We start from the raw sequence: 27,565 nt of genomic DNA, 5'->3' as shown, positions 1-27,565 counted from the left end.
GGGGAGAAGGGGATGGGGCCGGGGAATGGGGGATAGGACCGGGGAGAAGGGGAGCAGACCGGGGAAAAGGGGATCAGATTGGGGAAAAGAGGATCGGGCTAGGGAAAAGGGGATCGGACAGAGAAAAGGGGCTCAGACCAGGGAAAAGGGGTTCAGACCAGGGAAAAGGGGCTCAGACCAGGAAAAAGGGGCTCAGACCGGGGAAATGTGGCTCTGCACAGCTCCCTGGCAGGAGGGACAGCCGGGATCGGGCTCTGGGAATAGGGACAGGAGGAGAGGGAACAGCCCCAGGCTGAGTGGATGGGGTAGAACACATCAATGTGTTCAGGGCTGTCAGGGCATAGCGCCAGGCTCAGTGAGACAGGAGGAAAACCCGTAAATTAAAACATGCCAAGTTCCACCTCAGCCTGAGCAAGAACTGCTTTCCGTGGAGGGTGGCTTTGTTCTGAGACGGGCTCTCACTGCCATAGCCCAGCTTTGTTTCGCTGTTTACAATGGTTTATTTCTGCCCAACTTTCCTCAGTTACTTTCCTGTCCCTGTACTTGTGAACTTGACCTTGTAGCACTCTGGAGTCAGAGGTAAAACTCATTTTAAAGTGACACCTCTTGCTTTTAGGAGGGAGAAACCTCCCAAACCAAACTGCTCCTTTGAATAGCAGAGAAGGACATGAAGCTGGGCAACAGCAGACCTTGAAAAATTTCGTAATTTGCTCCGTGAAACTCCAGCCCGGGAGTGTGGCTGTTGCTGAAATAAAGCTGATGAGAAAAACCCGAGGGATGAAACACTGGTGAGAAATTTGCAGTTCAAATACAATTGATCTCAGTATCACAAGCCAGTGCCCTCTTCACTAGACACCATGCAACAGAGTAACTATGTCCAGGGGAGAAAGAAAAATCTTTGTTTCTTTCCCAAAAAGGATGTATTTCCCCCATTAATTAACTTGTTCATTGATGAACTTTCCTCTCGCTGTCTATAAGCAGAAAGTCACACAAATTGTCCAGAACAGGAGGCAGCTTGTGCTGTGCCAATGTGGCACAAAATCACATAAAATCCAGAATCAACCAGTTGGATTTCCGTAGTAAAATAAAATTACAAGGCCAGTGTTATGTCGACAGACGACGATACAAAACATCTCAGCATCCAGCAGGAAAGGAGTAAAACACAGTATAATGCGTGCAGAAATATACAGAGAGCACTTGCACTGGTATAAAAATATCCACGGTCCTCAGACAAATGTGAATCGGTACAAAATAATTTCAAGAACATGTTTACAAAACGACATGTCGATATAAAACAGTAAAACCAGGCTGCCCCCTGTCCCAGCCTCATGCACAGCACACACAGACAGCCCACGGGAGCTGGGAAGGAGCAGAGCCCATTTGACCCCCCGAGCCCCCAGGCGATGTAGGGAAACAAAAACCACAAAACCAAAGGGAAAAAAAAAAAAATCCACCCTCGGGGGATTTTAGGGCTTGTTCTTTCCCCAGCAGTTCTTTCCTGATCCTTCAGGACTCAGGGTAGCAAGGAAAGAGGTGGGTAAGTGCTTGGTGGCCCTGGGGACAGCAGCAGAGGGGTGCCTGTGCACAGGAGGTGACAGCAGAGTGCGGGGACAGGGACTCAGTGAGGACAGGGGTGTGAAGACCTCAGGAAGCAGCTGGTTCCAGCTCCCTCACCCGTGAAATCCTTCAGCAAACAAGCACCAAGATCCCACAGTCCCACACAGATCCCACAGCTGCAGAGCAAACCTTGGGAGTGGGACCAGCTCTGGGGAGCCAGTGGGGAAAGCAGGGCTGGGAAATGGGAGCCTGAGTTTGGGGGAAAGGGAGCTTGGCCAGTTTGGTGAGCTTTGCTTCAGACCATGCACGAACCCTCCAGAGGACTCTTGGCCCACCCAGAGCAGGTCCTGTCATCCTGCAGTGTCCACAGAGTCCCTCTGCTCCTGCAGATAACAGCTGCTCCAACCTCCAGCTCTCACAATCCAGCAGCTTCTTCTCCATGAAGGCAGAGCTTCACGTTTTCACCATCAGTGTGCAGTTTTCTGCGACACCAGCCCAGGAGGTGCCCAGCTGAGCCTGCAGCACACGGTGCAGGGATGGAGGAGAAGGGGGCAAAGCATCCTTAAGGCCTCCAGGGTTTTGCTGGCAGGGCCAAGGCGGGTGTTTCTGTCCCACAGAGCCGTCCTTGCAGCCCCAGGACAGCAGCCGCCCTCGGGCACGGGCACTCAGGTGCCAGCTGTCCCTGCACACAGCCTGCACCACCCGAGGCTGGCACACAGGCTCTTTTTTGGCAGCTTGGGTTGGCCTCTCCCCAGCCCTTGGGCTCCTTGGTCACTCTCTGAGCGCTGCAGACAGTCCCAGGTTTCCATAGAAACAGGGCTGGAAAGCTCCATTAATTCTCCCCGTGGTCTTCTTCCACCCAGGCCACGATTTTCCCCTCCCAGCCAGGAATGATGTCATCGTCATGGAATACCTACAAAAAAAAAATTAAAAAAAAATTAAAAAAGGATTTCAATCATGCCTGGAGTCTGGATACACGGTTCTGCAGTGTGAGGGGCATCAGGGGCATGAAATCAAACCCTAGCTCAGATTTCCTAAAACAATCCAGGGAAAACATGGGAATGATGGGCTGAGGTATGAGTCACATTTTCACAATTTAGGTAAACAACAGACCAGGCCTCGTTAGCCAATGAATATCCGGATTATTATTGGCTTTTTGTTTTGACATTAAAGGTAAACTAAAGCCTGGAAACACGCCTTTTCTGAGCCAGACCGTGACCTCCAGCTGCTGCTGCTGCTGCCTTTCCCTAGAGAGGGTGACCCTTTGTCCTTGTCCTAATCAATCTGTGAAGCAAGAACTGTCCCAATAACCTGTAATGAATGCAATCCACACTCACACCAGCCTGAGCACGAGCAGGGCTGCACTGCAGCACACAAAGGGGACAGAAATGCCACACACACACAGTTCTCTCTGAAAAACCTCCAGAAGGAAGTAAGGGGCTGTATTTTTAACACAGGCTCTGCCATTGCAACAGGTTTTATAAACCCTGCAGCCCAGATTTTTGCTGAGCTGTGTGACAGGCTTTGCCCAAGGGGCTCTGCACCTCCCAGGCAGTCACAACCACATCCACGGAATTGCTTTTGCTGAGGATGAAAATATTTCAGCACAAGAGGAGCTTAACCCACAGGTGGGAAAGCAGAGAGTTTTGTTTGGGGGAAAATCCACTATTTGATTAGTTTAAAAGTGAGGTGACCGTGGTCCCCAGGGCTGTGTGGGGACACTGTGGGGACACTTCCCAAAGCCCAGGCCCACATTTACCTCCTCCTTCACTGTGCCAAACTCTGGATCCAGGGCTTTGAAGTGGTACCGGTGGGTTCCTTCCCGATCGATGGCTGCCTTGAAATCCTTCAGAGTCACTTCCCCTAACCTATTTATAAGGGAAATAAATAAATACCCCAGTATTTATAAGGGAAATAAATACAAAATAACGAAGCTCAGGGACTACTGCAGATCATTTCCCCAGTTAAGGCACAGCAAACCTGTGCTGGCCGGCGGCATTCCCAGAAAATCAGAGTGCTGGTTTTAGGGGCTCAGGAGGGTTGGGAAGGCCCAGCCTCACCTCTTTGGTATGCTGACCATGAAGGGGGTGAGGGAGCGGTCGGTGAAGTACAACACTTTGGTGCAGGCACTGGTGCTCATCACGGGCGTGCTCTGAGAGTGAGGCAGCTCTGCAAGGCAGCAACTGGCTGATTATCGTGTCCCTTACCATCGTTATCCCTCCCCATCTTCCCATTCCAGCCGGCCAGGATGCACGGTGGTGCCTGGGTTTTAATTTGCCCCTTTGTGTTTTTCTCCCCAATTCCTTGTTCCCTGCTTCCCCCCCAGGAGCTGAGACAGAAGAACTGAAAACTCCTCAGTTTTAAAGCTCCTTTTAGGCAGAAAATACTCTGGACACGTGGAAATGTGGTGCTAAAAAAGGCTGCGCCGTTCTGTGGATATGAAAGGCAGTGAGCACTGAGCAGGGAACACTTCTCTGTCCCCACTAGATGGTGCAAAGCAGCAGGAAAGCTGGAATGACATCCCTTTTCCCAGGGATTGCCATGGTTATTTGTGCTGCAGCCTGCCCAAGAGGCCCAGACTCGCACTGTGATGGTGCTCTACCAAAAAACCAGCCATAAATGTGTGTCCCTTCGCTGGGAACGCTGATGCAGCGAGGATCCTGCTCGGGTGGAGCTGGAGGGGGCAGATCCCCATGGAGATCCCACACCCAGGAACCCGAGCAGTGAATTTGGCAGCGGGAGGGTGAGATCTGCGAGGCACTCACTGGATTTGGGGGGCCACGAATCTCTGCACTCGTTGGTCGCTCTGCTCGCCGGTGATTTCCCCCGGACCTGGGGCACAAAGCCAAAACGACAAGGACAAAGCGTCACCTCCACAGCACCTCTGGGTGCTGTGTGAGGGGCAGGAGCCGTGCCTGGGCAGTTTTTACCCTCCTCTCCTGCCTCTTCTGCGTCTCCATGCGGTGCAGGCGCTCCATGAGGCTGGAGATGCCCTGCTCCAGGCTGTCGATGGTGTGGTGCTGAGGGTCGTGCCCGCTGAAGCTGTTCCTCAGGCTGCGGAGAGCATCCCGGACCAGCTGCAGGTCGTTGGTCTGCCCAAAACAGCACAGCTCAGCCCAGCCCAGGCTGCTGCCTCCTCAGCTTCCTTTTCCCAGCCAGAGGAAACCCCTCTCGAGGTATAAAAATAAGAGTTGCAGGGTATCTGGCTGGGAATGCACCCCTCAGGTGCGCTTACCCCTCGGTGGGCCGCGGGAGCAGCTCCTTTTCCTGCTGGCTGCAGAAAGCCATTGCTCTGGGCACTGTGGCTGCTGTAAGCCATCACCTGGGCAGGGGAAAATGTGAGTGTGAGTGTCAGGATTTCCCAAAAAAATCCCTGTTTATGGACTTCAGAATGAGAGGGAATGAGAGCTTTCCACATCAATGGTAAAACTCGTCTTCTCCTGGGTAAAGGCACTCCCTAAAGTGTGCAGGGAGTTCCTGGTCACAGCACAGACCACATTCCTCACATAAAGGTGGAAAGACTCAACACCAGGCTCAGCAGGAGAAGGAGGTAAACTGAGCTGTGGTCTAACCATTGCCTGGGTCAGAGGTGAAGCTGGAAGCTGAGAAACGTTCTGGCTTCCCTCACTGCTTTATCCCTGAGGATTCTGAGCTGGGAGCTCTGGGGGCTTTTCCTGCCCTGGTCAGGCTCTGACGGTGAGAGGGCAGAGCCAGACCTCTCTGGGGTGAAGGGGAAAGGTTTCTGGGTGCTTACAGGGCAAACCCCACCCCACGTGTGGAGTAAGGCTCCCGTACCTCCTCAGCTTCTCTCTTCATGCAGTGAGCCAGCAGAGCCTCCTTGTGCTCCAGCTCCCGCTCCAAATCCACCTGCGCAGGGCCAGCAGAGGGCTCAGCACCGGCTGGGCCAGCCAGGCTGGCTCCCAGTGCCCCCAGCTCTCCCTACCTGCTGGTAGCTGGCCTCGGAAAGCTGCCTGAGCATCTCATCCAGCTTGGTCTGGTGCTGCTGCAAGTGCCGATCCTTCTGGCACAGCTCCTTCTGCAACACAGGGATGCAGGGGGTCAGCAGGGCAGGGAGGGAGGCTCAGTCGTCCTCCCATGGCAGGGGAAATCGTGTCATCTGCCAGATGTGCACAGGGCGTGCTTTGCCAGATGTTAGAGCTGAGTGTCAGAGTTGTTTTTGTTTTTTGTTTTTTTTTTTTTTTTTTTTTTTTTTTTTGGACAAGATCAATCAAGTTTTTATTGCCCAAAGTCCCCTTGGCCAGAGGTCTGCTGCTGAGGCCACACAGCTGTCCCAGAGAACACAGACCCCCGAGGGATCAGAGGACAAATGGGTCACTCAACCTCATCTGGACAAGTGTTGGACACTCAGCAGCCACCGCCACGAACCACGACAACAAAAGGTCTGCGAGAAGCTGTGGGGGGACTGCAAAGAACTTCTGACCCCTCCACCTCACTACAAACCCCCCTGGCTCCTGCAGCTCCTTCCCAGGGCTGTCCAAGTGCCAGGGAAAGAGCAATCCCCCTTCCCAGAACTGAAGAACCACCCAAACCCCCATGGAAGAGGTGCCATTACTTTGTACTCCGCCAGGAGCCGGTTTCTCTCTTCAACCTTCCTCTGGAGGTCAACCTGCAGGAAGAACAGTTAGCCAGGTGTGAGGCAGATATTCCCAGAGAGTGAAAACCTCTGCCCCTTGTGCTAAAGGGTGGCCAGAAACCCACCGAGGTGAAGGGAGCTGCTGTTTCAGGTGACAACCTTTGGACAGAGACCTGCACGGGGCAGGTCCCAGCTGCTGAGCCAGGGAGTGAGCAGGGACAAATGCAACAGCACTGAAAACACCAGGGAAAGCCCCTCCCTGTCCCAGCTGAAGGTCCTGGAGGACAGGAAGAGGGAGGGAAGGTCAGGAATGTCCAGCCTCGCAGCTGGCCAGCGGCCTGTGCTGTGCAGAGACCTCTGACTGCTCCTTCACTATCCCACGACCCCGAAATCTCTGCTGCAGCCACCCCTGGGGCCACCAACCCGCTGCCAAAATAACCGCAGCAGCAGCAGACTCACGTTCTGGTTGTGCAGCTCCTCCTTGTCCATGCTGGCTCTGAGCAGCTCCTGCTTGAGCTGCAGGACTGCAGCATCCTGCTGGATCAGCCTCTGCTGCAGAGCGTCCTGGAGAGAGGTGACATCTGCAGGAGAGGCAGGGACCCTTCCCTTCCCTTCCCTTCCCTGGGGTCACTCGGGGCTGAGGGGCTGCCAGAAGCCCCAGAGGACTCTCTCCTGCCTCTCCCCTACCCAAAACTGATTTCCCTGCCAACATTTTGGCCAGCAGCACGGAGGGATTTCTCCGCCTCAGCCTCAATTTCCCTCTCCAGGAGCGCTGAACGTTGGCTGTGATGGATGGGAACAGCTCTGGAGGGCACTCAGTGCTCGGCAGCTCCTGCTCCAGCCAGAGGGCACAGAGAGGCCAAGATCAGCCCAGGACACCAGCAGCCTTAAGCCCTGAGTGTGACCCAGTTGTGCAGTGAAATCCTCTCCGGAGAGGCCAAAGTCAGCGCTAATTCTGCACCTTTCACTCACCCGGAGCTCCACCTTGGACAGCCACTGCTGTTTGCTCCTTTCTGACAGGCAGCTCTAAAAATACCTCTGTCAGGAGGAGATGAGCAGTGTTCACCGCTCCAGAGGCACAGACTGAGCTGTTTTGGGCAGGGCAGGGACACCCCAGGCTCTTTTTCCTTGTGCTGGCAGGAATGAGTTCACTGGGCCAATGCTACTCGGTGTGTACTCCAAGAGAGAGGAGGGAATTAAAGAACCAGGAAAACCAATTTATGTTTCTTTTTGTTTAGGAGAAACAGGGAGGAAAAAAGGAAAAAGGGGAATATTTGACCACAGTCTTACAGACAGAACAGAAGCCAGGAAATCCAGCTCCTTGGACCTGCCTAAAAATTGAGCAATAAACCACAGGATCCCCCATCTCCAAGCCCTCAGTGCTCCTTCCACAATGTGAGATTCCTCAAAGCTGTGTGCTTGCTGCTGGCCCTACTCACCTAAATTTATTTTTGGATGGAATTCCCCTTTCCTCACCTTTATTCCCTGGAGGTTCCGAGCTTCTTGTTTGTATTTCAGCAGCTCCTTCTGCAAAAGCAACACCATTTGTTTAATCCTCACCTTGTCAATCCTTCAGAACCAAGCAGAGCTGGTGTTTCCTGCTGCAGGAGGAAGCACATCCCACCTTTTCCCACACATCCAAGAGCCAGTCAGGCACTGAGACGTGTTAATGGTTACAAACATGACAAAAACTGCTATTAAATGATTTCCCAGTCCCTCAAATCTCTCCTTCAGGCCACCATCAAACACTCCTGCCAGCATCAGAACTGGTCCCAAGCCTCCAGAGTTGGAGCCCTAACAGAATAAATATTCCTCATTTCATCCACTGTGTTCCCTGCCTCATCCTCACCCCATTTTCCCTCCAAAAAATCAAGTAGAAAATCTACAAAACCTCTCTCCCTCCTCCATCTGTCACCCTCTAACCTTCAGATCTTGGTTTTCTTCCACGCTCTGGTCCAGACGGCTTCGGATGATGATCTGAAGGCAGAATATCAGCGTTGTTATTGTGCAGCAGGGCCAGGGCAAAAGGGGAATTTGGGTCCAGGGATGTTCTCACCAGCTGCTCCTCAGGGCAGGCTCCACGCTCAGAAAGTTCAAAGGATCCTTCCTGCTCGTCCTCTGGTAAAGACCCATTGAGCAACAAAGCCTGGGGAGATAAAGGAGGGGAAAAAAATCTCCTTTTCAGAGATTTCAAAGGGAAAGAGGTGAGCTGCAGCTCTGGCCAGCAGTCACTCCTATCAACGGTCCCTAACCATTTCTCATTTCTGCTGATTTATTCCCCTCAAAACATAGGGGTTTTTTAAAGGAATGAACAACAATATTTATTCCCTGACAAAACTCTCCCAAGGGTCTGTCAGCCCGAGATCTTCCTCACAGAACAAACCAAACAAGGACAACGCAGATTTCCAGGGAGTCAAGTCTCAGCTTCAGCACCTTATAGGGTGTGTGTGCATCCCCAATATTTCAGCCAGACTCTGTGAACTGGAGCCTCTCAGTTATTGAGGAAGAGGAGGAAAATCGATGAATCAACTCCAGTTTCAGCTGCCAGCGCCAGCCCCTCCTGCCCCTGCTCCCAGTGGGCACAAAATGCAGCCAGATTTTACCAGTTGAACCAAGGAAATTTTTTTTTTTTCCTTCTGGTGACTCTTTTGTGTCCTGCCCATTGTCCCCGGGGAAAGTGGCCGCCCAGCTGCCTGTGCTCCTCGCACAATCTCTGCTTTGTTGACTGCCACATAAATATTTACAACGCCAAGCCACCCTGGTTCCCAGCACAAACAGCAAGGGATGCTCCTGAGAGAGTTCAGTGCCATCACCGTGTGGCTGGAGGGGCTCTGCTCCCCAGGCCGCCCCGGGCCGAGGGGCAGCGAGGGGAAATGAGGGAAAAGCTCCACGAATAAAGAACTGTGGGGAGAATGTGCCAAAGGTGAAGGTTCAGCCGAGCTGATGCAGGGCTGGGTGATCCTGGGAGGGAACGCCCTCTGAGAAGTTCGACCTCTCACCTGCAAACCCGAAATCATCTTTTTCGCCTCCTCCATCTCCTTTTCCAGGTGGTCCTGCTGTTCCAGGAGCTGCTCCTCCCATGAGTTCTCCACGTAGGACCCGGAGCTCGCCGCCTGCCACTCGGGCTGGAACTGAGACTCAGCCTCTTCTGCAAGACAGAGAGGGGCTGAGGTGCTGCTGCAGCCCCCACCAGAGCCCAGTGCGACAGCTCAGCTCAGCCCAGGGATTCCTGGCTCCTTCCTCGGGCAAACTGAGCTTTCCTACACACACCTTATCCCACTTGGCACCGGATTCAGGGAGATTTTGCAGTGTGTGTGACAGAGGGGGAAAAGCACCTGTGGGCTTTGCAGAGCGTCCCTCAGTGCCCCTGGAGGCAGCAATAAACAATTCCAGTCCCCGGGCAGCTTTTCAGCTTTTATCACATGAAAAAGTGACGATGCTTTACCTGCTTTAGTCTCTGTTTCTTCAGTCTGGAGGATCACGAGTCTCTCCTTCTCCTCCGAGGGGGCTACAGTGGATTCACTCTTCGCACTGTGGACAGGGCTGGGTGAAGTCAGGCTGCAGAGCAAGGCAGGAACAGCTCTTTTAGATGAAGATGATTGTCGACCAGCAAAAATTTTCGACAAGCACGTCTCCATGTTCAGTTTTATCTAAGAATTATCTGTGTCCCAGGGAAACCTTCAACAACCCAACCTGGACGTGTAATTTTTTGAGCTCAGGGGTAGGACCACGCTCAGGAGTAATTTACTGCCAGCCTTGTGCTGCACAAAAAAGCCACCCTGGCTTCATCTCTTGCTCCAGAGCTTTCAGATGAACCGTTTCAACTTTAAATCCCAATATATTTGAGAGTCAGGCTCCACTTACGTGTGTTCTTTGATTAAAACTTCTTGGAAATGCCCACATATTTTCACAGGAGCCATCTCAGCTGACTGGGAGGTTCAAGCAATCTTTTCCTCAGAAATTCTTCCTAAGTGCATCTCCCAGACAACATCAAAAGGTGGCTGAAGCTCACTGACCCATTCAATGTACCCCGAAAGTCGCAGGAATTAATCCTTGCGAGTGTGGGCAGGAGTTAATTTTTCATTCTCCCCCAACACAGAAACAAAGGGCAGGGAACAAAAAGAAAAACAGTGTGGAAATAATATAATAGGTTTAGAAAAAGAAGAGGCTTCAGCAGCTCCCTCCCTGCATCTTCCCAGCGCTGCTGCCCCGTCTCCCACAGCTCCCACAGAATGGGAAAAGGCCTGCAATAGAGATGGAAATGACTTGCTGCTCCTGCCTGCCCCACTCCCACGGCCAGGAGCAGCCTCTCCTCATTCAAATCACAGACCTGGGTCCAGGGTTTTGTGCTCCAGGCTTGCCCCGTGTTCAAGTGAAAGAATGACCATTGTCCAGTGGAAATCTCCAGCAGGGACAGTACCTGTCCTTTCAGGTGTGTGCGTGATGCTCTAGAGGCTCCTGCCTTTGCTCCAGGATTTACCTCCAGGAATTCCAAACCCATCACAGCAGTCCCTCATTAGACATATTTTTAATATCAAATTTGTAGCCAGCCCTTCCTGCTGCTCACTGCTGAATGGGGGCATGGCATAAAATGATGTTTTTTTGGGAGGATGTTTTTAATGTTGTTTATGATTTGCTTTGGCAGTTCTGCTGGGATTGCCTTATGTAACAAGGGCCAAAAAGGATGAAATTTCCCCAGGACACAGACGCCAGCAGGAAGCCCAGCTGGCCTGACATGGCCAGGAGAGATCTCACTTCCTTCTAGGAACAGATCTCAGAGTTCCCTCCCTGCTGCTCTCAGCTGATCCTCTGAACCTGCCTCACCCCCAGGCGCTGCTGGTTCTCATCCCTGCAAAAGCTGTCCCAGAAAAACCACCGCCAGCCGCAGATGGGAGAGAAGGTGGTGGAACAGGGAATAGGAAAAGGATGAGCAGGATGAAAAACAAGGATATGAGCCTGGGAATGACATTCCAAATCCGCTTCTCCCAGCACTGGATCCTCAGCCCAAAGGCACTAAAAGGGACCACAGGTGGGGACAGACAGCTTTACATTCCCTCGGGCATCCCCGTGTCCCCAGACCCTTTCTGGGCATTTTTTTTTTTTCAAAAGATGGGCTCAGCCAGCATCCATCGTCACCTCCCAAACATTGCAAACAGTGCAGAGCCAGAGGCAGCTGAAGCAGCAGCACAGGTCAGGCTGCTTTCTGCATCACCCAATTACCGCTGGAAACACTTGCCCTGGTCCTGTATCAGTCCAAGCCATCAGAGTCTGAAACACCCGCTGATGCAACGCCTTTAAAAGTGCACAACAATTCCCCATTTAAAGCGTGCAGAAACGAGGGCTGGGAAATGAAAGCGCGTTTTCCAAGAGAGATTTATGATGCAAACTGCTCCACTTTATTCCTTTCAGCGCTTTGGTTCCTTAACCCACATCCTGCCTCCCCCGAGCCTTCGGGGCAAGGAGCTGCCCGGAATCCCCCGAATTTTAACCAACCCTCACCCCCGCTGCTCCCGAGGACAAGGCACACAACCGCTCACCATTTGACCTGCTTCCCTCCCATGATCCCACTTGAACCTGTGGCCTCACAGAATCCGCAGCATCCCGCTTCTGCTCATTCCTCCTTCCCCGCTCATGCCCGGGGCTGGCCGGCTCCTGTCAAAACCTCCTGCTCGGGAAGCTGGGAGAGGCAGAGAGGATTCCCGGCAGGAACAACACCACCAACACGCACTAAATAACCGCCTCAGGGTCTCTGCCGCCTCGAGGGGGTTGATTCCGGGCAATTCTGCAGCCTGCCTTCGGCTCCCGCTGCTTCCCCTCGCAGCTTATTTGTCTCCTGCTGCTGCATTTTGGTCAGCTGCAAGGCGGCTGTTTTCATCGCCCGGCTCCGGGCTGCTCCTCATCCCATCGCAGCCTGCTGCTGCTGCCCAGCATCCCGGGAGCCTCGGGGGAAGGGGATTCAGGCTCTTCCCAGGCAGATTTCCCAGATTCCAGGGGGATTCAGGCTCTTCCCAGGCAGATTTCACAGCTTCCAGAGGGATTCAGGTTCTTCCCAGGCAGATTTCACAGCTTCCAGAGGGATTCAGGCTCTTCCCAGGCAGATTTCCCGGCTTCCAGAGGGATGCGGGCTCTTCCCAGGCTGCTCCCCCAAGGGGATTCAGGCTCTTCCCAGGCAGATTTCCCGGCTTCCAGAGGGATGCGGGCTCTTCCCAGGCTCAGCCCAGCCCCAGGCACGGCTGCTCTCCCGCTGTCACACGGGCTGTGCCTTTCTCCGCGATGCCTGGCTCAGGGGTGGGGGAGGGAATGCTGCTGGAAGGGGAGGGGAAAGGGAGAGGGATGGGTGAGGGGCTCGGCAGCCTGGGAATCATCTGATTTGATTTTTTTTTGGCTTTTTTTTTTTTTTTTTTTTTTTTTTACCCGTGAATCATTTTGGGCAGCCGGCGCTGCCGTGGCCGGGAATTGCCGGGAGAGAGCTGGGAGCGGGGATGCTCCTTGGGACACCACAGCAGCAGCACTCAATAACATCTCTCTCTAATTAAAAAAATAAAACCCATCTCGTTTCTCCCAGCCGGTTTCTCAGCGCATTTCTTCCCCGCGAGGAAAGGGAAGGCAGCTCGTTTCCATCGCGCAGAATTGTGGCTGCACAGACACCCCCAAAAGCTGGAGGGTTCCCAGGTTTGGGTTCATTTCTGCAAAAATTCTCGCTGTTTTCTGCCCATCCAGCAATAATATCACCGCTGAGGGCAGAGAATTCGTGACATTACGGGAAAAAAATTAAAATAAAAAACGCGGGATGCGTAGAGGGAATTTTGTTTACTGCCAAAATACTAAAAAACGAGGAAATGACAACCACTCGATGGGGTAGAAGAATCCATGAAATATTGCAGCTCCCTGGAAGTGAAGGATGAGAGCAGAACGTGGCACTCCTGAGCTCAAGAGGCAACGCCAAGGTTCTGTGGCATTATCCAAGGAATGCTGCTGCCAAGAGCAGGAATTTGACGTCCCCTCTGGCAGGCCGGCCTCAAAAGCACACTGCTGACATCATGTGGAGGCACTGCTCCAGCCTCCCCGGGAGCCCCACACTCCTCCAAAAGTCTATTTATAAACCCTCTCCATGACACGCAGCAAACCCGGGGGAGTAAACACAAACTCTGGTGGTTTTTTTCCTCCTCTGCTGCGCGAAGCAACCTTCGTTTTTCAGGTACGCGGAGGATTAATGTGGGTGCCGTGGAGCATAAAAATCGGCCTGGGAAAGGCTGGGGGAATGTCCTGCCTGCTGCGAGGCTGTCACTGGCAATCTGTCCTTGCCAAATGAGCTCCCCACTCCCGCAGCAGCGGCAGGGAGACGCTCGGGGAGCAGCCCAGGCTGCGGAAGGACGAGGAAAAGCAGAGAGGAAAAGAGAGGCTCTGAGCCCCAAGGAGCTGTGGCTCCCCATGTGCAGCCCTGCCCTGGGCTCTGCTCCAGGTGAGGTGAACTGGAGCACAGACCTGTTCTCCAGAGGGAGCTCCCTGTGTTCAGTAATGCAGTTCCTGCTCTTCCCAGGAGTTTCTGGTTCTCTGGGGGGGAAAGGAGCGGCTTCCCTTTATTACCAAGCTCTCCGTGCTGGATCAGCTCCCTCACTGGAGTCACTTTTCTTCAAAAGCCTTTTTTATTTGGCAGCAGTTCCTCTCCTCTATCCACGAGAACAACAGAAAACTGCTTCCCGTTGATTCCTGACGTTTCACCCTCCACACCAGCCAGCGATGGGATGCCCCTTTCCCATCAGATTTTGGCCAGGAGAACGGGCAAATTTAGGGAATGCCAGACCAAGGAGAGGTCCTGGCAATAAAATCCCTTACCTGGAAGGGTGGGACTCCAGTGGCACGTTCTGCTGCCCCTCGTACTGCTGCACCAGCGCCCGCACACTCCAGTAGGGATTCTCGATCTCCTCGTCCATGCTGCTGCTCCTGGGGCTGACAAAAGGAGGGGAGCACTCACCTGAGTGCAGCTGGAATTGCTGGAATCTCCCCAAAGTGGAGGTGGGGGAAAGCTGAGGAAAAGGAGACAGCTGGAAAAATGACGATTTTCCTATCAGGGATCCCTGTCTCCTTGGTGTTAAGGGAGAACAGACAAAGGCGGTTGTTTTGAACTCATCCCTAATTCTGTGAGTGGAGAACTCCAAAAGCTCAAGGAAACCTCGTGAGGACTGGCTTTCCTGAAGAGCTCCAAGGCCTTTGGAAGGGAAACCTTTAACATTTCATTTTTCATCAAAATTTACCATTTCGGCCTCGTTTCCAGACTGTTTCATGGGTGCTCCCTGGAGCCAATACCAAATGGGCAAATGACCTTCAGCTCTGTAAAGGAAACCCTGCACAGCCCTGGCACATGGCTCCCAGTTAAATGTCATTGCTGTCACTGTCATTGTCCCCACAGAGCACCTCTGGCAAGGGGAAAATGGGAATTTCAGAATCATTCCCCCTGTGTGTGTGTGTGTGTGTGTGGAGGGGTTTTCAGCATCCCCAGGACTCAGCGGTGGGATGAGCAATGGAGGAGCCAGAATGGACTGGAACAACATCCTCAGCTCTGGAAATCAAGCTGCCAGGAGGAAACCTGGCTGGTGTTTCACTTGGCATGAGAACATCTCCAAGGAGACAGCGCCAAGGGCAGCACAGCTCCTTCTGCCCGCGCTGGAACTCCCTGTTCTGTTCCAGGGACAAGAAGAGAGACCCAGCAGCTGCTGTGCTGTAAAACCTGAGAACAACCTGGCCCAGGGCAGTGCCCCCTCTGCCAGGGCACTCTGGAGGTGTTGTTATTCCTCCCTCCTGACAGGAATTAAACGGGAAAAGATGTGTTTATTTCCATTTCCAGTTGGATTTGAATCCAACCCAGCCTCACACAACCAGAGAAGAGCCCCTTGTGGGTGCTCACAGCCTGACAGGTCAAAGAGAAATTTTTAGGCAGCAGCAGAGCCTGGGGAAAAACAAGTCAGAGACTTTCCCAGGGATTGCTCTGGAAGGGCTGAGAGAGGATCTTCCAAATAATTTCTAATTTTTATACCTGCTGCTTTGCCAACTTGTTTAATTGCAGAGATGTTTACGAAGAGGGGTTGGCTTGAATGACCAATCGTGTCCAATTGTGTCACAACATTCTATAAAAAAGGTTTGCCTCCTAATAAACATTGCTACACGCCCTCTGAGAAGATTGGAGGCTTATATTGATATTCACTATTTTAGCCCTGGTTTGTGCCTGAGGTGTTCTGGTTTTCTGAAATCCTTTTCCCAGGGAATTTTCTGCAAACAGGAGAAATGTTTTTGTAGCTGGAACTTTGTTATTCATTCCTTTCCCCAGGAGGGACTTCTTGATGTCCCTCTGCTCTGACCAATGGCAGTGAAGAGGTTTGTCTCTGTGTCACCAATCACATTGGGCTGTGTGAAATGGTATAAAAGGGAGACACATCCCGAAAATAAAGGAGACATTTTCAGCCTTCTGAATCTCGGAGTCTGTGTCATTGAGGTGTCAAACAGCATCACACCATCCCTAACACACGAGCACAGCCCCTCACCTCTGTCTGTGCCTGAAGAGGTCCCGGCCGGAGTGTTGGACATCCTGCCGGACCTCGGCCAGCGCGGCCACTGCCCCTTGAGCCACGGCGGCGGCCGAGCGCGGCCGGAGGCTGCCCGGGGCTGCTGCCCAGCTCCTGCCCCCCGAGCCGGGGCTGCCACCTCGGCCAGAGCCCGGTTTGAAGTGAGCAGCCAAAGCCAGGATCAGCCTCATGGTGGATTTCAAGTTCCCCTCGACGATATCTGCGAAATGCAAAACGTTTGGGTGGTTAGGGTTAGTGCCAGCGGAGCTCTGCAGCCCTGGTTTGTGCCTGAGGTGTTTTGGTTTCCTGAAATGCTTTCCCCAAAGAATTCTCTGTCAACAGGAGAAATGTTTTTGTAGCTGTAACTTTGTTATCCATTCCTTTCCCTAGGAGGGACTTCTTGATGTCCCTCTGCTCTGACCAATGGCAGTGAAGAGGTTTGTCTCTGTGTCACCAATCACATTGGGCTGTGTGAAATGGTATAAAAGGGATATAATAGTATAAAATAATATAAAAGTATAAACCAGTGGAGCCCTGGTTCCGTGCCTGAGGTGTTTTGGTTTTCTGAAATTTTTTTAGGGAATTCTCTGTAAACAGTGGAGTGATTTTTGTGAACTGTGCCTATATTTTCATTTCTTTTTCCTACGAGGGATTTCTTCTCAATGTCCCTCTGCTCTGACCAATGGCAGTGAAGAGGTTTGTCTCTGTGTCACCAATCACATTGGGCTGTGTGAAATGGTATAAAAGGGAGACACAGCCCAGAAATCAAGGAGTCATTTTCAGCCTTCTGAATCTCAGAGTCTGTGTCACTGTGGTGTAAAACTGTCAGAGCTGTGGCTGCCCAAGGAGGTGGGGACAATTAAAGCCGGCAGCGCTGTCCCAGCTCAGCTCGGGTGGTGCAGGGCACGACAAAGCTCCTGCCACCTCCACAGCACAGCTTCAGAGCTCTGAGCAGCCCTGAGCCGCCCTTCACGGCCATTTCCAGCAGCTAATTACTGAACACATAATTACTGAATGCTCGCTCAGAGACAGAGCAGTTTCTGAGGACTGACCATTGACTTCATTAGCAGAGAATTCCCTTTGCTTTTAAACACAAAAATACAGAACAGCAATGCATTTCTCCCGTGGTGGCACTGGAGAATTTCTCCTGTGCATTTCTCCTGTGCCCATAAAGTGTTTGCAGCACCCTGCAAATGTTAATTAATCCTACCCAGTGATGGCACACGAGTATTTTCCAGCACTCTGATGTCATGGCAAGGATCAGCCACTCCTCCAGACCAAGATTTCCCAAAACAATTTGGTCAGAGTTACTCAGAGTCCTGACTAACCACGCCACAGACATGTGACTGTGCCTTGTGTCTCCTCTCTGTTTCCAGCCCATGGCTTCCAGTGAACCACAAATGTTTTTCCATGTCTCCTTTCCCTCGAGCAGGTTTGTGTGTCCTTTTGGGGAAGGACTCCAAGCCTGTATTTCTCATTACACCACGACCTGAGCTTCTGAGTGCTCAGTAGCAGAAAAAAAAAGTCACTTTTTTTTTTCCTCTTCATTATCCATCCATCAACCCAAAACCTTCACTAAACCAGAGAGGGAAAAACCCCCAACTCTCCCACAAACTGACACATTAATTAACTCCTAAGTTACCTGTTTGATAGAAAACAAAGCCAGAAGCAGGATTTCAGCAGCTAAAATCACCCCCAGGGCCACGTACCTTTAGCTGAGGTCTGGTGCATGCGGATCTTTCTCGATGCCACGAACTGTAAGACTTTCTCCACATTCTCCCTCATCTCCTGCTGGCTGCTGGGGTTGGCCTCGATGCCACTCAGCTTCTCCCCAGCTGAAGGAAGAGAAAAAAGCTTTACCAGAGGAGAACTGACTCTCTGGGGAGTGTCTGAGGGATTGCTCTGCTCTGATCTCGTGTCTGGAGCTGCACTTGTGCTGCTCAACCCGATCCCAGCGGCAGGGTTTGGGGCTCTGTTGGGATGGTGTCGAGGTTTTGGGGGGCTGCAGCAGGATTCTGGCAGGATCTGTGACCCCCCTGGAGCTGCCTCTTCCGAAAGGACCGAGCTCCATGGAAAGGGCTCAGCGGGTGAAGGGCTGAACCGGACAGGACGGGACAGACCCACCTGGGAGAAACTGCAAACTGTCCCACCCTGGGGCAGGGGATGAGGGTGATGAGGAAGGAGCAGCAAGGACAGTGAAGCCCCTGCACCCCCAATCCCTGTCCCCCTGCCCAGGGAGAAGGGGGGACATCAGCAAACAGGTCCCCAAAGCCGCCCCCTGGCTCCCTGGGGCAGCTCCTGCCAGGTCCCCATCTGCTGTAACCGCCTCTGAGCCATAAGGGCTTTAATAGAATTGTGTTTATGATCTGATTGATGATTGTTTCCCCTCCCCACGAGCTCTGCCACCCCCGGCAACATCTGCCTGCCAGATGCCAGCTCCAGGGCAGCCCCTCCACGCAGCGGCAGAGCTGAGAGGCAAAAACAGGGCCAGATGGCAGCACTGACCTACAATCTCGATGAGCTGGGCCAGAGTGACCCCATCCCGCAGATCCTGCCTCAGGTCCTGCACTGGCCTCACTGCTGGCTTCTTCTTCAGCTGGGAATTCACCCAGGCCACGTAGGCCTGCAGCTGGTGCTGGAAACAGAAAATAAAATGTTTGCATTGCAGGGGGAGCGGTGAGGATCTCACTTTCCTCTCTGATCCTCACGGATGTTCCAGCCTGGAAAGCCAAGAGCAGAGGTGTCACCCCGAAGGCTGGCTGACATCCCAGCCCTGTCTGCTGTGGGGCAGGGCAGCACCCACGAGCTGAGCATTTCATGTGCCCCTGAGCCAAAGCAGGGCTGTCCCCTCCTGCCTCTGCTGGCTCCGTGTCCCATCCCCGCCATCCTCACGGCAGGAAAGGACAAACCCCAAAGGCAGGAGCAGGGAACCCTGAGTTAGTGCCCTTTAAACAATTCCAGGACAAGCAGGGAAGGTTTCCTGGAAGAGACAAGAGCCTCCCTCTGCAGCATTCCCAGCATGGCTCATTTGGAACAGTTGCACAGCCCCTCCACGTCCTGGGAGCTGCCTCAGCACTTCCAGTGGCCCAGTTTCTATTCCTGCACACAGAGAAGCTGCCTTGGGCCCTGGGAGCCAGGAATGGGGTCTGGCCAGCAGCTCAGGAGGGATGCTGAGTGTGGGAGAGAGCAGGGAAACTCAAACTCGTGTTCCTGGGCAGTGTCAGAGACCAGGGAAACTCAAACTCGTGTTTCTGGGCAGTGTTAGAGACCAGGGAAACTCAAACTCGTGTTTCTGGGCAGTGTTAGAGACCAGGGAAACTCAAACTCGTGTTCCTGGGCAGTCTGAGTGACCAGGGAAGCTCAAACTCGTGTTCCTGGTCACTCTGAGGACCCGTCTGGCACAAATGACCCCAAGGCAACGAGCAGATGGCAGTGACCTTCCCATCCCCTGGAGCCCTGGCAGAGCTGCTGGGACGCTGCCATCCCCTGGGCAGGGCTGCAGTGGGGCACGAGGCTAAACAAACTGATCCATTGATGGGATTACCTCCCTTTTCACTCAGCCTCCCGTGATTGTGCCCATGCAGCAGCTTTGAAGCCCCCATTCCATATGATCTCAGCGGTGTCAGGCAGAGTTTATGCTTTTACAGCCCATCAGAGTCACAGTCTGGTCACAGCCTGGCTCTTAATTATCCTGACATGGCAAATCCAGCTTTAATCACTCATGGCTGGGTCTGCTGGCTCCCAAAGGTGCCTGGACCTGAGCTGAGGCTGCTCTGCTCACTGGGGAGCTGCAAGGGGACAGGGGCTCAGGTCCCTGGTGGCTCTGGGACAAAAGGGAGCACAAGTGGCAGAGCTGATCCATCTTTGCTGGATTAACCCCTGGGGAAGGGCTCTGCAGCAATGCCCAGCCCCAGAAATCTTTATTTTCTGCTTTTGCTAATCATTTTAGATTAGAAAAAGCACTGATTCCCCCGGCACTGATTCCCCCAGCCCCTCCCAGCCTGCAGAAAATCCGCAGGTTTTGGAGGAGTCTCTGTGGCTCTTCCACTTCTGTCTCACTGAAAGGAAAAACCCTTTTCAAGCAGTTTGTTTTCTGTCCCTCTTCGCAGAACATTCCTGTGCGTTCACCAAAAAAAAGAATTTTGGCAAGCTTTTAGTCTCTATCTCTAAAAAGCAGGAGGAGGTTGACACTGTTATTGTTAGTTAAGTAAAAAAAAAATAATAAAAATGGCATTCCTAAATCCCAGAGCAGTTACATTTTAAACAAGGAGCATTAAAAGGAGGCTCCTGAGGCAATGGAACTGGGATGTTCCGGGACTGAGTCGTTCCATTCCCGTGGCTGCTGGAATTCTGCACACTTACACTCCACTGACAGCCTTGCCTGGCTGCTTTTGGGTTTTTTTTTTCCATTAAACATAAGATTTTCCTCCAGACGTTCAGACACTTGGGCTGAGGAGCATTTCCCAAAATCCTGGCAAGGCTGAGTGACTTCAGCAAGAGCCTTGGACTGCTGCAAAACTCCAAAATCAGCGAGGGAGCTGTCACTGCTGGCAGCCGAGGGGAGCATGTGACTGAACTTAGCAAGGAAAATTACCAGGAATAAAAGTTTAGTGACCTAAAAACGGCAAAATGCTGTGAGATGCACGCGGGGGCAAAGCCCTGAGCTGCTCAGTGGAAACCCCGAGGGCAATTTGGGAAGGTGGAGAGTCCCAAATCCTTCATTTCTCCACCAGCTGGGGAATAAAAACAAGGATGTGGTGGGCTGCACCTTCAGCCCTCAACGAGGTGCTCAAATTCCCACCTCTAAAGCCACAGAATGAGACTTCTGGAAAAAGTGGGAGATTTTTTATTTTGTTTCATCCCTGAGGATTCCTGTTGTTCCAAGCCTCGAGGCAGTCACTCCAACCAAACCCCAAATAAACCCTAATCAAACCACAACCACGGCGAGGTGATTTGCTGCTGGGATGGATGGACATCGTCCCTGCCATCCTCCCTGGAAAATAACCCAGGAATCAACTTCCAGCACAGGGAGGACAAAGATGTGCTGGGCTGTGACATCCCTGGGGACAGCAGCTCCTCATCCCAGCACACCAAAACCCTCCTGAGGCTGCATTTACCCACAGGAATGCCCCAAACCCACAGGTTCCACCCCAATTCGGGGCTGTAAGCATCACACCACCTGCCTTCACACAGCTCTCAGCTACTTTTAGCCAACAAAACTCAAAAAAAACCCCAAAAATTCTGGAAGCAAAGGTGTTTTTCCAAGTGTTCCTGCTTCCCCTGGACTGTAGTTTGAGCTCCTGCTCAGCCCAACCTCAGAACTTTCAGGGCTCCTCACTGAGGCTTCTCCCAAAGCAGGAATTTCTCCAAGGAAAACCAGCCTGCTGTGGGGTTCCCTGTACAGAACAGACGTTATTTAGGATTATGGCGGAGCTCAGCTTAATCCTGTTTACATTAACACAGCTTTGTGTGCCAAAAAAAGCCCCTTTTTCCTGTACCTTGCCGTGGGGAAGAGCAGCAGCTGCACCTGAGGGAGCAGGAGCCCGGGCTGCTCCTGGCAGAGCTTTGAGGGATGCTTTTGTCTTCCCCTGGGAGACTTGGCAGGGCAGGAGAAGGTTTTTAAAGCAAGATTTTAGGGACTAGAGCACAGAGCTCCACGGGTGAATCACAGGCTGGGACACACCAGGTTAGTTTTGACCTCTCTGAGGTTAAAATTGTGCACATTTTGGTGCTGAACAAAAGCAGGGTTTATTTGATCAAGGAGGGCCAACCCTGCCCTCTCACCTCTCAGTAAATCCCGTGACCCTTCTAGAAACATTCATTTGATGGGTTTGGATCCATCCTCATCTCTGGATTTACAGACTCACCCTGCTGCAGGGATGGGTTTGGATCCATCCTCATCTCTGGAATTACAGAACCACCCTGCTGCAGGGATGGGTTTGGATCCATCCTCATCTCTGGATTTACAGAATCACCCTGCTGCAGGGATGGGTTTGGATCCATCCTCATGGCTGGATTTACAGACTCACCCTGCTGCAGGGATGGGTTTGGATCCATCCTCATGGCTGGATTTACAGACTCACCCTGCTGCAGGGATGGGTTTGGATCCATCCTCATGGCTGGATTTACAGACTCACCCTGCTGCAGGGATGGGTTTGGATCCATCCTCATGGCTGGATTTACAGACTCACCCTGCTGCAGGGATGGGTTTGAGGCTCTCCCCACTGATGTCCCTTTGTGCACTGCCGGGCTCCATCATTAGTGTTGGATTGAAGGGCTCCTCCTGCCAGGAGGTGACGTTTTTGAGGCTCTTTACACCAGTTTCCCTTTTGTTGCAGAGTTGTGGCCAAAGCCCAGCTCCAGAGGGGTCAGCAAGAAGAGCCCTGGTGCTCCCAGGATGAAAGGAATTCACTGTTCCTCCCTCCCAGAGCCCCGGAGCCAAGGTCTGCTGCAGCCTAATTGCACCAACGTGCTGGTTGAGGCCCTGCAGGATTGCTGAGCTCTCTGACATCACCTTAATTAGATGGGAACTGTAATTTTCCAGCCAGCCTTGCCTCCAGTTGGCTGGTTTAGTTGTTGTTGTTGTTGTTGTTGTTCAAGGAGAACTTTTGTGGGAGCAGAAAGCACCAACCCCCAAGCAAAGAAAAAAATCATTCCCTCTGCTCTCAAAGGCAGCAAAAGATTATTTTTTTTTTCTTTCTTCTCAAAATTGATGCTTGAACACGATTCAGGTTTTTCAAGGTACTGAGATACACCCAGCAGTGAAAACCAAAGTGGTGCCAGAATGAGCAACAGCACCCACAGCAGTTCTCCTCCACAAACCCCTCAAGTCCAGCAGGTGCTGATGTGCAGAGTGCCCAAATTCCAGCAGCACGTGGAATTTGGAATTTAAGTTTTCCACACCAACAGGGAGAGCTGAAGTGTAAACAGCCAGGCCCCATCCCATCCAGACTCCCCAAATTGTTTCTGCCACTTGGATTTTTCCCTTCTCATAAAGCCAAAATCTGCCGTGGCCCATTCCAGAGTTATCCAGCTGCCAGTGCAGGATGAAGTCATTCCCACCTGTGCCTAAATACATCGTTTTTTCATTAATTTTGTGCTCTGAGAGGCCTTGATGATGCAAATGGAAGATCCTGGAGCAGGTACCTGATGCTCAGCAGGTACCTGAGGCCCTTTCCCCACCCAGGCACAGTTTCTGTGCCAGCTACAGGCAGAAAAATAAAGGCAAAAACTGGCAAAAAAGCTGAGCTTTGAATTCAAAAGAGTTACTCCAAAGAGGATTTTGGAGCACATGATTCACCCTGAGTTGTCAGATGGTTCCACTACACCCGAACAAAGCCTAAGGTCTGTGCTGACACATCCCCTGATGCTCTGGGGACAAAAAGGAGCTCTGAGAGGATCCTCAGAACCCCAAAATCTGCAGGCAGGGACTTTGCAGAGGACACCCAGGGAGGTCCCTGGCCCGGGATGAAGGGCCCTAAAGGCACATTTAGGACACAGAATTTTGAATTCCCTCTGCCCACGATTCACTGGGAGTGCAGCATCCCCTTTTACCTCTTTGTCCCCACAGAGCAGCTGCCAAAGATCTTCCTGTTCCTGCCGAAACGGTGTGAGAGGCACAAATGTGTGAGTGTCCCCTGCAAACGCCCTGCAGGGACACCCAGCCCAGGGCCAGCCTGGCTCAGCCACCAGGGCAGGGATCGAGTCCCGAGGGCTGCAGCCCTAATCCTATAGAGCAGCAAATCCATCCTCCCCTTGCTGAGAGCACCAGGGCTCGGGGAAAAACACACCACAGAACAAGGAACGGTGGGCTAAAGCACATCTGGGGGTGAATCCAGCTGTGGGGAGCCCCCAGATGTGTTTTCTCTCTGTGCTGGAGGCTTGCAGGGCTTTCAGGGCAGCTCAGTCAGGTCAGAGAGCCCCAAAAGGGCTCCTCACAGCCAGCAGCTCCCCGGGCCTTCAGCAGGGTGGGGAAGGTGTGAAACGAAGCCACAGCCTCAGCCCAGAGCAGAGGTGACAAAAGTGCAGCACCTCTGCAGCCTGCTGTGCTCGGGGGAGCCTTCAGAGCTGCCGGGGCTCAGCGGGATGAGGGAGGCAGAAGTCAAACCAGCTCTCCGTGGTGAATCCTATTAATGCCATAAATAGCCCTGGCGGCAGGGAGAGGGTCAGGGCCGGCTCCCGGTGAGCTCACACGGCTGAGACCTTCGGTCACAGATCAGGAGCCGGCCCCGAGGGCAGCAGAGCCAGGGCAGGGCCACACGGGCAGGAGATCACCCCAAATACAGCACCACACCAAAACCAGCCCCACGACACACAGCCCACGGGCTGGAGGCACCTCCAAAGGATGGCGAGAGCAATGGCAGATTTGTCTTCACAAACTCTGGGTGTGCTGGGGGATAAAACCAGCCCCGAGAGAGAAATAATAATAAGGATGTCACTGACTGGTGAATGGAAAAGAAGAGATTTGCCTTTACAAACAAACTGTGGGTTTGCTGAGAAATGAAATTGGATATTGAAAGGTGAAAGAAACAATGGGGGAAACCCGTAAATTCCATGAGGATTAAAAATTAAAAGTGGGTTATGCATTAAAGGGGAATTTTAGGTGTTGGGCACTCTGGGAAGTCTGGACCTCTCGAGTGCCTCAGCCAGTGGGGACAGAGAGAAGGAAATGTGCCCAGGAAATTGGGATAAACAGGAGGCTGCATCCTCCAAAAATCAGAGAGACCCCAGGAGAAACCCGCACGGCCTCTCCCTTTATTGGAATAAAGTCAAAGCACTCCTGTCTCCTGTTTGGACATAAACCCCTGGCTCTGGTGGATTGATTTTCCTGCAATGAACACCAACCCCAGCGAAGGAGGGGGAAGGAGAGGGGCTGTCCATGTGGAAACCCCAGGAATTACCCACTCAGCTGGGGAAATATTCCATGAAACAGCCGGAGAGGGACAGGACTGAGCCCTGCAGCACTCCCCACCTCAGAAATGCGGAGATTTCCCCTCCTGGGCAGGTCTCCCTGCATTTCACTTCCTTGGGGAGGCTCTGCTTTCCAAACCACCTCTGCTTGGGCCCTTCAACTCTCCCTGTCCTCTCTGGAGCGAGTTCTTTGTTCAACATGATCTGGGAGAAAATTCTTTTCACTGACTCACTGCACACGAGCAGCCACGCAATTAAGTTGGCCACGAGGAATGATCCTCCAGCTCGAAAAAGAGAAGGTGAGTTATTGTTAAGCTGCAGCTCGGGGCTGCCAGGCTCGTTTCTGACACGTTTCTCTGCGCCCCATCTGTTTTCAAGACCCTCCAGAAGTGTCAGCACAGAAATAAACTGCATTTCCCCGAGGAGAGGGAACAGGCTGGGAACACATGGCCAGAGCCAGACCCCTCTCTGCGCTTCCCTTTCATGCTAAACTCCTGCTTTGAGCAGCCTCACATCCCCAGGGCACCATCCAGCTGCGGGATTGAATTATTTATCTGCCTGGGAGCAAATGCAAAGAGCAGGGCAACACCTCCAGGGCAGGGCAGGGCAGAAATGAGGGGCTTTAATCCCCCACGAGGGAGGATTTTGCTGCATCTGGACATCAAACCAAACCACCCTGGCTCCAGGTGGCAGCCCACCAGGGCTCTGACCCGGGAAGGGAAGGGGGGAAAATGGAAATAAATGATAATTCAGCAATTGAGGGGTGCCTTTAGCAGGATGGGGTTCCTGACATCCTGAGCAGCCCAGCACCGCGCTGCTGCGCTAATTAGCGCTAATTGGGCTGCTGAGGTCAGGTCATGGACACACAGAGGGGGAAGGAGGCCAGGGGGCAACAGAAACAACCCCAAAAGCTCTTGGCCGTGTCGGGGTCGGTCCCCACCCTGCGCTGGGATCCGCGTTAATTTGTTAATTAATTTGTTAATTAATTTGTTAATTAATTTGTTAATTAAACAGCCCCGCGGGCACACAGGGGACGCACAGCTGGATCACCGCTGGAATGAGCTCCTCTCCGGGAGCAAAACGGGGCAGCCCCGCTCATCTGAGTTTGGTTTTACTTTTGTTTGCAGCGTGTGAGCGGGGAAAGAGCCCGTGAATCTGGTTTTGGGCCGGGAGAGGGAAATTCCTGCCGCCTGCGGGTAAAACCTGCGGGGCTGAGGCGCTGGGCTCCGCTCCCAGCCTTAATTCTGCCCCGAATAAATCAATTACCAGCCGCAGGAGGATGTGCTGCCCCCGAGCACAGGAAGTGTGAGCTGGGGCTAAAGGCACACCTCGGCTGCCGAAAAACGAGCCTGACCCTGGCTGGAGGAGGGGATGGAGCGGTTCCAGCTCCTCTGCGCCATCCAGGCAGAGCTGGAGCCGGCCTCGGGTTTCAGCCCCCGGTTGGTTTTCCCGCTGGGGAGCCCAGCAGGGATGTGAAATGTTCATTTTCGGTGAAATATCCATTTTCTCTCAAAAATATCCATTTTCTGTGAAATGCCCATTTTCTGTGAAATGTTCATTTTCTCTGAAATATCCATTTTCTCTCAAAAATATCCATTTTCTGTGAAATCCCCATTTTCTCTGAAATATCCATTTTCTCTGAAATGTCCATTTTCTGTGCACAACGGGGCCCCGGAGGAGCAGCCCCCAAGTTCTGCGCCTTAAGAAAGAATTAATAATAATAATAATAATAATAATAATAATAATAATAATAATAATAATAATAATAAAACCTCGCCCCAAACTCCAAAAGAAGATCCCTGCCACCAAGTGAGAAATGAAACAGCAGCAGCTCTGTGGTTCCAGAAAATCCTCCAGTTTTTCCTTCCTTGGGTCGTGCTCCAGCATGGGCACTGCTGAGTCCAGAAATACCCCCCAAAACTCCTTTTTTGTGCCTCCTTAAAGAGGGAAATCCCACTGCGCTCCCCGCACACAGCCACAGGATTCCCACCTCTGGAGTTCCTTATTTTTTGATTCATTTCTCTCCTAGCAGGATAGGCGAAGAATAAAAAAAAACACAACACTTTGAAAAATTACATTTTTCCCCACCGAGCTGGTTGAACTTCGGTCTCCTGGGGATTCGATTTACAGGAAAAGACGGGAGGGAAAACAAAAACCTAAAAAACCAAAAAAAAAAACAACCCCAAAGCAGCTCTTTGTCAGCCTCTGCCGAGAAACGCGACTCCTCAAAGCATTTTCCCGACCCTCGGACGCTCAGACACGGCCCATGGCTCAGCGCAGGGGCAGATTTACCCCACAAAACGCTGCCCCACAACCCCCCAGCAGTTCCTATTATTCCCGAGACCAGCGGTAATTTTATCCCAGAGCAAAACCCCGCCCGTAAAACCAGCCCCAAACTCCTCACCAAACTCCTGCCGGGGAACAAGAAGAACCTCGCTGCTTTTTCCTCCCTTTTTTTTTTTTTTGTTATTTTTGCTTCACAAAGCTCCAATAACGCAACAATCCGACCCCAAAACCATCCCGGGGGAGAGCTGAGGAGAGGTTTTGTGGGTTATATATATATATTTTTTTTTACCTCGGTGAAACCCTCTTGAAGAATATCCAACAAATTGCCCCTGGCCAGGCAGGCGAGCATCATCCCGGGGTTCAGGGGATGCGGGGTGGCTTCTCCTTCCTCTCCCTGCTCTCCCTCCTCTCCCTCGGCAGCACAAAAGGCGGCGGCTGATGGAGAAGGGAGCTCATGGTCCCATCTGTGCGGCCGGGGCAGAGCGGAGCCGCCTTTGGGCATGCTCGGCCGGGAGGAGGGAGCGCGGATGTCACCGCGTTGTCACGGCAACGCCGAGGCTTTGATGAGATGGAGGAGCGCGGGGAGGAGGGAAAAAAAAATAGTAATAATAATAATAAAAACAAAACAAAACAAAACAAAAAAAAAAAAAAAAAAAAA

General features: G+C 52.4%; 1 protein-coding gene across 2 annotated transcripts; it reads right to left on the bottom strand.

The window, feature by feature from the left end:
* Positions 1-1,134: 1,134 nt before the first annotated feature.
* On the bottom strand, positions 1,135-27,381 carry DIXDC1 (DIX domain containing 1). 2 transcript variants are annotated; one of them, XM_066334760.1, is made up of 20 exons: positions 27,197-27,381; positions 18,217-18,346; positions 17,421-17,546; positions 15,691-15,931; positions 13,988-14,101; positions 9,597-9,709; positions 9,151-9,299; positions 8,208-8,297; positions 8,075-8,128; positions 7,628-7,678; positions 6,611-6,715; positions 6,131-6,184; positions 5,501-5,593; positions 5,353-5,424; positions 4,793-4,879; positions 4,488-4,649; positions 4,323-4,389; positions 3,618-3,726; positions 3,317-3,425; positions 1,135-2,470 (listed from the first exon to the last, which is right to left on the bottom strand). In XM_066334760.1, exons 1-20 carry the CDS (start codon positions 27,257-27,259, stop codon positions 2,390-2,392), a joined length of 2,070 nt encoding a protein of 689 aa, XP_066190857.1. In that variant the 5' UTR covers positions 27,260-27,381; the 3' UTR covers positions 1,135-2,389. The 2 variants fall into 2 exon arrangements, with proteins under 2 accessions (XP_066190857.1, XP_066190858.1); XM_066334761.1 differs by lacking the exons at positions 13,988-14,101; positions 15,691-15,931; positions 17,421-17,546; positions 18,217-18,346; positions 27,197-27,381 and adding an exon at positions 11,689-11,788.
* Between the last annotated feature and the right edge of the window lie 184 nt (positions 27,382-27,565).

The sequence above is a fragment of the Sylvia atricapilla genome, chromosome 23 (genome assembly GCF_009819655.1).
Source record: "Sylvia atricapilla isolate bSylAtr1 chromosome 23, bSylAtr1.pri, whole genome shotgun sequence".
Taxonomy (NCBI): Eukaryota; Metazoa; Chordata; class Aves; order Passeriformes; family Sylviidae; genus Sylvia; species Sylvia atricapilla.
Note: the sequence above shows the minus strand (reverse complement) of the source record. Positions and strands in the feature narration are given on the sequence as shown.